The sequence below is a fragment of the Monodelphis domestica genome, chromosome 1 (genome assembly GCF_027887165.1).
Source record: "Monodelphis domestica isolate mMonDom1 chromosome 1, mMonDom1.pri, whole genome shotgun sequence".
In the NCBI taxonomy this organism is placed as follows: domain Eukaryota; kingdom Metazoa; phylum Chordata; class Mammalia; order Didelphimorphia; family Didelphidae; genus Monodelphis; species Monodelphis domestica.
In genome coordinates, this window is record NC_077227.1 from 91,991,954 (window position 1) to 92,003,704 (window position 11,751).

The 11,751-nt window shown below is 34.8% G+C and overlaps 1 protein-coding gene across 2 annotated transcripts in view; it reads right to left on the minus strand.

Annotated features, from left to right (window-relative positions):
- Positions 1-6,929: 6,929 nt before the first annotated feature.
- The window catches only part of WDR11 (WD repeat domain 11), a 102,479-nt gene continuing 97,657 nt past the window's right edge, over positions 6,930-11,751 (minus strand). For both annotated transcript variants that reach the window (XM_056803328.1, XM_056803330.1), the window contains exons 28-29: positions 10,825-10,905; positions 6,930-8,920 (exon numbers count right to left, since the gene is read on the minus strand). In XM_056803328.1, the coding sequence (XP_056659306.1) occupies positions 8,764-8,920; positions 10,825-10,905 (238 nt within the window). In that variant the 3' untranslated portion in view covers positions 6,930-8,763. The remainder of the gene's footprint in view (positions 8,921-10,824; positions 10,906-11,751) is intronic.

Genomic DNA, 11,751 nt, shown 5'->3' on the forward strand with positions numbered 1-11,751 from the left:
GTAAAAGGCTGGAGCAGAATTTATTATATGTCATCTAAAGTAAAAAAAGCAGAAGTAGCAATCATGATACCAGATAAAGCCAAAGTAGAAATCGATCTGATTAAAAGAGATAAAGAAGGAAATTATATTTTGCTCTATAATGAAGTAATATCATTACTAAATATTTATGCACCAAATGGTAGAGCAACTAGATTTCTAAAGGAAAAATGAAAGGAGGTCAAGGAGGAAATAGATAGTAAGACGATACTAGTGGGGACCTCAACCTTCCCCTTTCAGAATTAGATAATTTGAACCAAAAAATAAATAAGAAAGAAGGGAAGTGAATGAAATGTTAGAAAAAGTAGTTAATAGTTGGAGATAATAGAATAGGGATAAAAAGGAATATACCTTCTCAGTAGTACATGGTACATATACAAAGACTGACTGACCATGTTCTGGGGCATAGAAATATTGCAAACAAATGCAGAAAAGCAGAAATAATAAATGACACTTTTCCAGATCACAATGTGTTAAAAATTTAATTAACGAGGACAGCTGGGTAGCTCAGTGGATTGAGAGCCAGGCCTAGGCATGGGAGGTCCTAGGTTCAAATTTGGCTTCAGACATTCCCCAGCTGTGTGACCCTGGGCAAGTCACTTGACCCCCATTGCCTAGCCCTTACCACTCTTCTGCCTTGGAGCCAATACACAGTGTTGACTCCAAGATGGAAGGTAAGGGTTTATTAAAAAAAAAAAAGTAATTAACAAGGTTCCATGGAAAGGGAAATTTAAAATTGATTGGAAACTAAATACTCTAATTCTTCAAAACTGGTGGATCAAAAAAATTTTAATGGGAATGATCTTTCTAGATTGTAAACTCCTTGAGAGCAGGAAGCTGTGTCTTATTCATTTTTGCACCTTATCACTTCCATTTGACTGATAGGTATAGTACTTTACAAAGAATCCTTCATGAATGTTCAATATTTCAGCTTCAACTTTAGTATATTTGCAGTTGGTCACAAAATATATCATCTGGAATTTCTGTGTTTAATCTGCTGAAGGGGAGTATATTCTCCCTCTCCTTCATAATAACATTTCATTGTTTTTGAAAATAACCATTTTCACACCAGTCATTTCTAGAAATATTGCTGTCTCTCCACCTTCATTTTGTAAACCTCCTCTTAAAGCAAAGAAAAAGTTAAGGAGATCCAAACTCAATAGCTAGGTCCAACAGAGTACACGACGACATTCTGAACCTATATATAGTCTCCACCTTCCCAAGGATGGAGGTACATTCTCATCTTTTTTCTAGAGTTAAGGTTGGTCATTATCACTTTACAGCTTTTTTAATGATAGGGCTTTATTTTATGCTTTTATAGTCATGTATAATATATTCTACTTCTGTATATTTCACTATCATTTCATAAAAGTCTTGTTTCTCTGAGTTCCTCATAGAGATAACTTCTTAAAGCACAATAAATGTTATTATGCCACAATTTGTTGAGCCATTCCTCAACTGAGGAAATCCACTTTGTTGCCAGTTTTTTTGTTTGTGTTTTTATTTTTTGCCACAAAAGCACTATTTGAGCATATGTAGGATCTTTATTTCTATCTTTGATCTTCTTGGGAGTACATTGCCAGTTACTGATTTGTGTCAGCACTTTACTGATTTTTCTTGCATAATTCTAAAATTGCTTGCCAGAATAGTTAGAACAATCAACAACTCTTGCCACTAGTCTTAGCTCTTCTAATATTAATTACACGATTTCCATTTCTTGTCATCTTTGCCAATAAATTCCACTTAAGGTGAAACTTCAGTTACCTAAATCTGCATTCTTCTTTAAAATCTTTCATGTTTTGCAAATTCTTTTAGAATCATTTGTTCATATCTATTGACCACTCATCTCTTGGTGAGTGGCTTTTGATCATATGTATTTGTGTTAATTCTCTAAGCATTATCATATATCGGATTCATCAGATATTTGATAACTTATATGAAGCATTTCTCCTTAACAGCTTCCCTTCTTATCCTAGCTTCACTCCATTTGTACAAAAAGGTTTTTAATTTGATGTAATAGAAATTATGCATTTTCTATTCTGTGATCTCATTTATCCCATATTTGGTTAAGAATTTTCTTTCTAGTCATAATTTTGAAAAAAAATAGCTTCTACCTTTTTTTTCTGTTTTGGAGATGGAGAAGAGGGGATGGAGAAGAGGAATAGCATGAAAGTTCTATTTATATTGAGCTTGCAGATTTCTTTGGAATTTTTTGTCATACATAAGACCTGATCTAAACCAGTTTTCTGCTTCCTAGTATTCCCAGAAATTATTGTTAAATAGGGAATCTTTCCCCATGCCATTTATGTTCTTGGATTTATCAAATATTGAGATAACTAAATTAAAATATTTCTAATTCTTCCTTTTCTTGTCTTTCCACTGGTCTCTTTTTCCATTTATAATCAGTCCCAAATATTTTTGATGCTTGGTGCTCTTAAAGATAATTTGAAGTTCAGAAGTGCCATTTCCCCTACTTCTTTCCTATTTCCGCCCCGCCCCTATTATTTCCTGAGTTTTTGTTCTTCCAAGGGCTTGTTCTTATTTTTACTAGTTCTATCAGGTATCCCTGGCATAGTATAAAACCTATAAATTTAGGTAGTATCATTTTTATATTGTCAAGGCCTACCTTTGAATAAATACTATTCTTTAATTACATATTTCTGTGTTTGGGTGTATCTCGCTATGTCAACTCTCAGACATTTTATGCCCTTTGTGGTTATTTTTAATGGGATTTTTCTTTTTTCTACCACTTCCTCCTGGTTTTTGTTATTGACACAAAGAAACACTAATTTTTTGGGGGAATTATTTTTATGTCCTGCTAATCTTTGTAGTTATTAATTACTTGCTTCTGTTTTCTATGTAAATTTATCCTGCAACCTTCAAATAGAGAAGTTTTGATCTCCTCTTTGTCTTACTGTTATCATTAACATCTCTAAAACTATGTCAGTTAATAAAGGGAAGAATGCTATATTGTACCAAAATATTTCCTATATCTATTAATATAATCAAGAAATTTTAGTTTTTAATGATTGTCCCAAATGTTTTTAATCTTTTTTTTTTGTTTTTAAAGATTGTGTTTCCTATCTCTCTTTGGATTAACGTGCAGGGACACTTAGGCAACATAAATTCATCTGCTTTTGCAGAATACAGATTAACATGTATTCAATCTTTTTTTGGTGGTGGGCAATTTCTATTCAGTCTTAGCTAGGCTCAATCTCATTCTGGCTTGGGAGCTCCGATCTGCTCTTTTATGACCTGGGTTAGTGTGCCCTTTCTTAGGCAATGTGGTGACCTCCCGCTCCCAAGGGTTCATGGCATTAATGCCCAACTTACTTTGGACACCTTCTCATCTTGGACCACTGAAGCTCAAAACTCCGGAGCTCATAGAGATCCATCAGTTTCAGCCCCCTTGGAAAAAGGGTTTAAAAGTGTTTAGTACCTTCTTAGTCCTAATGTTGTTATTTTTTCCATCCCTGATTTTAATTCAACCTGATGATAGCAAATAATTTCTGGATATATTGTTGAAGCCTATGGGATGGCAGTGATTCGTGTAAAAAAAAACCATAATGAATATATTAACATTGTTTTCTACATTAATGAGATGCCAAATTCATAGTTACTCTCTTGTATCTGCACTTTAAGCACTTTGAATGAAATGTTGCTTGAATATTATTTTCAAGGTCCATAATACACATTTATAAGCATGTACAAGGATAAGGTAACTAGGTACAAAGATAGGATTATTTAGGAATATAAAGGTAAGATTTAAAAATAATCTGATGGCCAATATATGCATACATATACTCTACTGCAGCTGACATCACTGATTATCTGTGTTTCAATTCAATCTTCGCCAATAGGCACAACTTGCTAATCCTGTTCAATGGACTGTGGCATTCTATATGTTTGTTTGTCACAAGGTGAAACACATAATTCTTCTCAAATTGCTTCTACAGCAATAATGCAAAGAACAGAGGTGAGATGCAGCAAATTTTCCACTTTTCAATTCAACAAACATTAAACACTATGTGCAGTGCACATGAAATGATTCCTGATTTGTCCAGTTGTTAAGTGCTATCTCCCTTCACCGGCTCCTTCTCAGAATTGGTCATGGACTATGGGTACAGGATGTGTATGTGTGTTGCAACACAGTTGCTCTACTTGTTGATTTTGCATAACTTTCTAGTTTCAAGGAGGGCTATGGTTTATTGAGAAATGGGTATAAAAAGGAACATTAACAAGAAAAAGAATTAGTTTTATTTAAAATATTTTCAGGCCAGGAAATATTTTTGTTTCAAGGATTTTTAAGAATAATTTTTAAGTAATTTTAATTTAATAATTTATAACTTTAAAGTAATTTTTCAACAGCTATTTTCCAAGAGTCGATAGAATGTCTGACTATAATATGTGTCTTATAGTCTTCGAGGGTACCAAATTGCTAATCATACCTCTGCTTTGTAGCATGATGAGGCCAATAAAGATTAGAGGTAGGAATTGAAGTCAGATCTGCCTGACTCTAAGGCCAGTATTCTACCCAGAAAGTGTTGAGTCAGAAAGACCTGAATTCAAGTCCAGAGGCAAGTCCCTCTCAATCAAAGATCCTCAAGTTATTACATTATTGTGAGTTGCTAATCTGCAACAGTGGGGATGATATCCACAAGAGGAACTCCCTAATAAGTGAAATCACAAATCCTGAAAAGAAAAAAAAAACAACAAAACTATATACAGAAGGCAAGAATGAGTTGATTTTGGTGGTAAATACTACCACTTTGGAGTTGTTTTCACATTAAGTGGGGTCCTAGGAACAAAGAGTTAATTAAAAAAATATATATATTTTTACCCCTACCCAATGCCCAACCAACTCTTACCCCTAAGATCTTATTCATTCAATCCAAAAAGTCTTACATTCTGTGCAGTAACTGGAAAATCTTTCATCTGATTTTTTTATTTTGTCTTAAATTCTCAGGTTTTAGCCTTCACTTTCTCCTTACTGATGTGCTTTGTACAAGTGTTAAATAAAGTTCTATTCTTGACTATATTTGGCTCTGCTAAATCTAGAGAATTGGGAATCTTAAAATCAACCCCAAAATGATCCTGGACCAGACAACTCCAAAAAGCTTTTGCCTCTTGTACCATGAGGTACCTTAATGGTGACCAAACCACTTTTCCTAGTGTCTCACAGCTCAGCAGTGGGATCAAGTTTCTGAAACTCTATCTGAGGAACTTTGGCCCTTGTCCATTCTCCTGAGAGTAACTTATTGGGAGATCAAGAGCCTGGTTCTCAAGGTCTACAGTAAAAACCCTCCTCTGAAGCTTGTCTGGCACTGCGTGCCAAGTCCTATAACACCTTGTTTTCAAGCCTCTCCAAATGTTCTTTACAGTTGAACAAGCAAACAAGATGAAAGACATTTATGATATTTAATAGAAACCATAGTCAGAAAACAGTTTCAAAGACTTAGCCGGGGGCCCACTTTAAAGTAGACAGCATTAACAGTCCTAAGGAGAACTACTTATAAAGCAAAGGTTCTGTTTATTTTATTGCAATAGTATACAGGGTTTTTCAGGGCCTCCTAAGTCTTGACAGAATTTTAGGTTTAGAAAATTGCTGTCTTGAGAGCCTTGTCCATGGGGAGTCATTAGCTTTTAGAATACTCTCTCACCTACCCAGACTTCCCAAGTTTAGATGATGATGATGATTATATCCTAGGCCAATCACAGTTAAGTAGCATAAATGAAAATGGGCTTTAACCAAAGAGTTCTGCTACAAAAGGATGAAGTACTCAAAAAAGACTGAATGATAGGAAATTTTTATAGAAAAATAGCAATAAAACATCCACTAAAGAAAACACTTTTGCTGATTTTTGAAAGAGTATTTCTGCACCATTGTTTAAAAAGTAAGTCAATCAAGCAGGGAAGAAGTGCTGGTGAAATCTAGTCGGTGAGGCTGTGATACTGATTCACTTGTAGGATGCCCTGAGTGGCTGTCTGGGTCAATGTTCAGAGGACTGTCTGCCCTGGGACTGTGGTCCAGTACAGTGGCACAAGAAAACCCCTTTCCTCCAAGGGAAAGGACGGGCAAAAAAGAGAAGGGAAGACGAAGTTGAGAGGGAGAGAGTTACCAGACTCTTTCCTTTCTCCTTCAGACTCCCTAAGCAACCCTTTAAAGTCAGAAGGTGTGGGAATGTGGGAAGGCTAAAGCATAGCCTTGTACAATGGCATCCTTCTAGTGCCCAGTGTGGAGGATCAGGAAGCCCCAAGGAAAGAGAAGAGGCAGGTTTGTTGTCCCTCTTATAACTGAGTATATCTCAGCAGCATGTACGCACCGTGGGGGGAGAGACTGGATTCTTTTTGCTTTGTTTCTCCCGTTTTTAACACAGTGCCTGATACATAAAATTTTATTAAAAGGGTGGAAAATGGCAGAATCTGGTCGCTGTCTCTAAATGTCTTTAGAAATTCATAAATGTGTTGTTTTTACGTAAGATCTTCCAGGGTTGTAAATGCAGAGGTTTGAGACAGGGGGACAACAACTAGCTACAAACTCTTACATGGTGAACATTTCAATCAATACTGCTCCATAGCAGAGATAAAATCATTAATGCCAAGGATAAACTTGATACTGAAGACTAGGAGCTGAGTTTTCTGTGGTAAAAAGAACCACAGAAAAAGCGATAGTGAAAGTGGAATAATTCCCTATTTTGTTCTTGTGTTTAAGCCAGGGTCCCTCAGCAATGTTACCAATAGTTTGAAGTCAAAACATGAGTTAAATGACCCCTGTATTCTGACCATGTATTGATCCAAAAAGAGTAGACAAATCACCTGCTTAGTTGACACAAAGATAAAGGGCATGTGATCTTTCCATTTCAATGCATTAACCTAAATCACAACACAATTGGTTTTGACATTATGTAACTTTTTATTTTTTCTGTGATTTTGCTATATCTTTGCAATGATTTAATACTGTCAACATCACATACAGTGATTAAATATGAACATTAACTGAATGTACAACACTCAGACTACAAAGTTAACATATAGAGACCTCAAGAATGAGGTCACTTGAACATATCACAAGACCAGAAATTCCAAATGTACATCTAAGAGTCCCATGTTCTGAAATATAATTAAAAGCTAAATATCCCTTAGTCATGCAGGTTATAGGCTACATTTTAAAAGAACAATTTTTTTCTCCCATGTGTGGATGATACATTAAGTAAAGACAGTCTTTTACTTATGATAAATACACCAAGGGGTTAGTTTAGGGTACTTTGTTTATCCTAACACTGCCCCTGGTTGCTAAGAAACTAATCCTTAAGGCAAGTCTCTCTGTATATTTTTTCCCACATTAAAATAATTATACATAGATATAGATTTTGTTTGTAATCTAACGAATGGAATGTACATTATGGTAGGCAGAACATTTGGCAGGAAAACAAAACACATTGTAGCTAAAACATTTAAGTTTCCTATTTATAGAAATGAAGTCACATTTTGATGTATATAAAAAACTAAAAATTGATTATTTTATTATATAGTTAACATTTTAATTTTATTTATGATAAATACCATTTTTGCACAAGAGAAAAAAATTTTACAGTGTTAAAAACATATGCAGCTCTTAAACATTAGGTAACTGCAATTTCACTTTTTAACAAATAATTATGTTGCTTTTGAGTAGCTCTAATATAGAAATTTGTACAGTTGCTTAAAATAAAGATTTTAGTTATATAATAGTTTAAGATGATTCCAGAATTAAATTTCCTAACTAAAAATGTCAATGCTCCTTTTTTTAATGCTACTTGAATATGACATCTCAATGGCCCCAAAGACATGTCTAGTTTCTAAAATATTCCTGTCAATCACCATAAGTGTAATTAAGAAGAACAGATCTGCTTCAGATTTGCTGAGAAATAAAACAAAAAGGAAAACAAAATATCTTAAGATGCAGAAGATATTAATTTTAAAAGAATGTTTCACAACAGAAAAATGCCAATATCTCCCCTTCTCCCTTGTACCTCTTAAGCTTAAGCCCTCCTCCCAAAAGTATTATGTTGCTAAACACAAAAATTCAGAGGTACTCATCAATGAGAAGATAGAATTGACCTTCTTGTCTATGAATCTTAGGTGATTCAAAAAACATATTCTTTGACCAAAATAATTATAAGAGTGATGTCTTTTGAAGGCAAGAAAAAGCAAAAAAATGCTTTGGTGAATTACATTAAATATTTTTGCCTTTTAGGGATCCTAAACACATATGTATATGTGTAAAATGTACATGTAAAAATAAACAGTGCAAAGAAATTTTAATTTCCCCATAGAGCTTTAATTATAGTTTTTCATATATTCCAGATTTTCAGCAAATGACAAAAACATTTACCCAGTCTCTTGAACTCTAAGTTCATAAAATGAAACCTTACATTTCAGGGATTTTTAGCTCTCTCTAAAATTTTATAAAACTTTAATATAGTCTGAAAATCTGAAGTTTTACATTTTTCACATGATAAAGATAAGATACAGCTCCTAAAAAATTAAATCCTTATGTAATATTCTGCACATATAGCTTTAAAACAAGATAAGACATCTTAGAATTATACTATTTATGAGAATAAATACATTTTTTGTTGAGAGCATCTTCATCATTCTCTGAATTATGATGGTGGCTAATGGCAAGATCAATTTAACCATCTATCTTCCTGCCAATGCCAAACTTTTATGGTGTGCATAAACTTGTCATTCTTCAGTGATTTCAGACTTACACTGTTCAAGTTCATTCAATAAATCTTTACCAGCTGCTCCAGCTTTTGAGGCAAAAAGAATAGCTCCCTGTTTAAAACCAAGGTTCTTCAAACTTCGGGCATAATCTGCATACACAGCCAGAATTAGTTTTTGTATGGGCCAAGTTAAGGAAGGGTAAAATGGATTCACCATTAAGTTCCAAACCTTATAGTCTAACAAGGGCAAGAAGCCTTCAATGATTGTGTATTTTAAAACCACCATTTTTACATTAAAGAACAAGTCTTATATAGGCACAGGTTTAAAAATAAGAGACGATGATTAGTGATTAAAAAAAAAGAGCTCATATTCTGAAGCTAGGCAATTCATATGGTGTGTCTAGTGGTACAGTTTACCAAAAGAAGAAATATATATTAGAAACTTTGTTGATAAATTAAAGCACAATTCTTACAAAGATTAGGAACAGTAAGTTGTAATGAGCAAGACAATCTGCCCATGTGTGTTTTTTATTCATTTTATGCACTCTATCATTCCTATGAACTAATTCTCCCAGTGCAAAAGGAACACTTATTATTAGAAGTTTTTACTGCTCATCTCCTTCCTTGCACTGAGATCCCTGACACTGAGGTTGATTGTCCCAGGAATGGAAACCAACTGATATTTTCATATGTTAAACCCAAGGAAAACTTGGGAAAAGAAAAAGGTGGACACTTGAGACTGCAAGAGAAAAGATACTTCAGGGGGCAGATGGGTAGTTCAGTGGATTGAGAGCCAGGCCTCGAGACGGGAGGTCCTGGGTTCAAATCTGGCCTCAGACACTTCCCAGCTGTGTGAACCTGGGCAAGTCACTTGACCCCCATTGTGCAGTCCTTACCACTCTTCTGCCTTGGAACCAATACACAGTATTGATTCCAAGACGGAAGGTAAGGGTTTAAAAAAAAAAGAGAAAAGATACTTCAGTTACATTTTAAAAGTGGATAAAAGGAATAGGAAAGCACATTAAAGCTGAAAAAATTGGCATTCTTGCAGAATAAATATTGGTATTATTTATATTTTAAATGGCTTCTCCAAACGAAAAACCTTCAATCATAATGCCAAACCCTGAAAGTTAGGCAAGAGCTGAATGTTGTCTTCTAGCTCTTCAATAAATTACCTGGGAAAGCCTGAGTAAATCAGTGTCTTAGTTTCTCAAAGAGATAAATAGTATCCTCCCTAACAACCAAGTTGGGGAGTTTTATACACAAAATCCTAAAAAGTAAAAAATTCACTGAGAAAGACAAACCATTATTCCCAAATATTCACACATTTCCATCTGAAAGGAAAAGTATTAAAACAACTGTTAGCATGGCTTAAAAGATTTCCAAACATTGTATCTTCCCAGAAGTTTAACTACTTGGGAGAATGGATGTAGTGACTGTAAAATATCCAACTAACTCTAGTATAGAAGATTGAAAAGTAACTGGAGGGTGGGGCAGATGGATGGCTCAATGGATTGAGAGCCAGACCCAGAGATGGGAGGTTCTGGGTTCAAATCTGACCTCAGACACTTCCTAGCTATGTGACCCTGGGCATGTCACTTAACCTCCATTGCCTAGCCCTTACCACTCTTCTGATGGAATGTAAGGGTTTAAAAAAGAAAGAAAGAAAAAAGTAATGGGAGAATTTCCCAGAGAAATACATGAAACCTCCTTAACCAGGGACACACACACACACATCTTGTTTATATAACCAATAAAACCACATTCTGCCCTTTGTATTTCTTTGTCTGTTTTCTCTTTTTTTATTTTAAAAGGTAACCAAAACAAGATTTCGTCCCTGTATTATGACCTATATAATTGCTCCCCTGACTTGCATTTTGATTCCATGGGTGTTCCAAGTCTCTACCACTTCCCAAACTGCTGACATCTACTCTCATACCTCTAAATCAGATCTGTGAATCAATGCATTGTTTTTGCTCCAAAATAGTCTATGTAATACATTCTGCGGACACAAAATGAGTTGTGATTCCCATTTAGAGCACCCTTCCCATCCCACATGAATACCCCAGTGCAAAGGATATTTGTGTCTTCATTTACTTCAATTGTGTCATACTTTAGACAAGCTTCAACAAATAAGGCAGCTCTATCAAAATACCTCATGCTGGCAAATAGAAAAAAAGTGTTAGTATTCAACTTGAGGGCTTTCATATAGTAGTTTGGGTGAGTGGGGAGAAGAGCATGATCCCATATGCTTATTTGAAGACTTTCTACAAATCGTTTATATAAATGTTAATGCTACATAAAACTTGGCTTATTTAAGCAGAAACTTGTTTCTTTTATTCTGTTCTCAAAGATCTTCATTATTCTTTAAGCAAGAGCTCTTTCTATGAAGAAAATAATTAATCAAATCACTTCTTTGCTCTCCCCTAAAGCCTAAACTGAAGAATATCATATTCTATGAATATTTCTTCTCAGTCTTTACTCACTAAATAGGCTAGATAGGATCAGTCAGAGGCTAACACAAGATAAGCACTTAATATTGCAGCTCCCTCTACTGTTAACTCAGAAAATGGCTTTTGTCACTAGTCAAACATTTCAGTCAGGGATGTTTATGGAAGTAACAAAGAAGGCACATGATCACCCTCTTGTGTTTGCTACCTCATCCTAAAAAGCACTGGTCTTTCCATATGCACTGAGGCGGAACCTTCCTTTCTGTATTTTCTCTATTACAGTGTGAGCTCTTTGAGACCTAGGGCCATCTCATTTTTCTATCTATGTCCCCAGCATTTGGCAAATTACTTGGCATAGAGTAAACCCGTAAGGAATGCTTTTTTCATTATTCATATATATGGAATGAGAGCTATTCCTATTTTGTGCTACTTTTTTGATGAAGCCAGTTATTCTCCATCTTCAGTTTTGGGTCATGTGCTTTACTCCCCTGAACATAATACTTTTGAATTGTTCTTTCTGGAAAATGACAGACAATGAGGGACACTGATCTATGTTC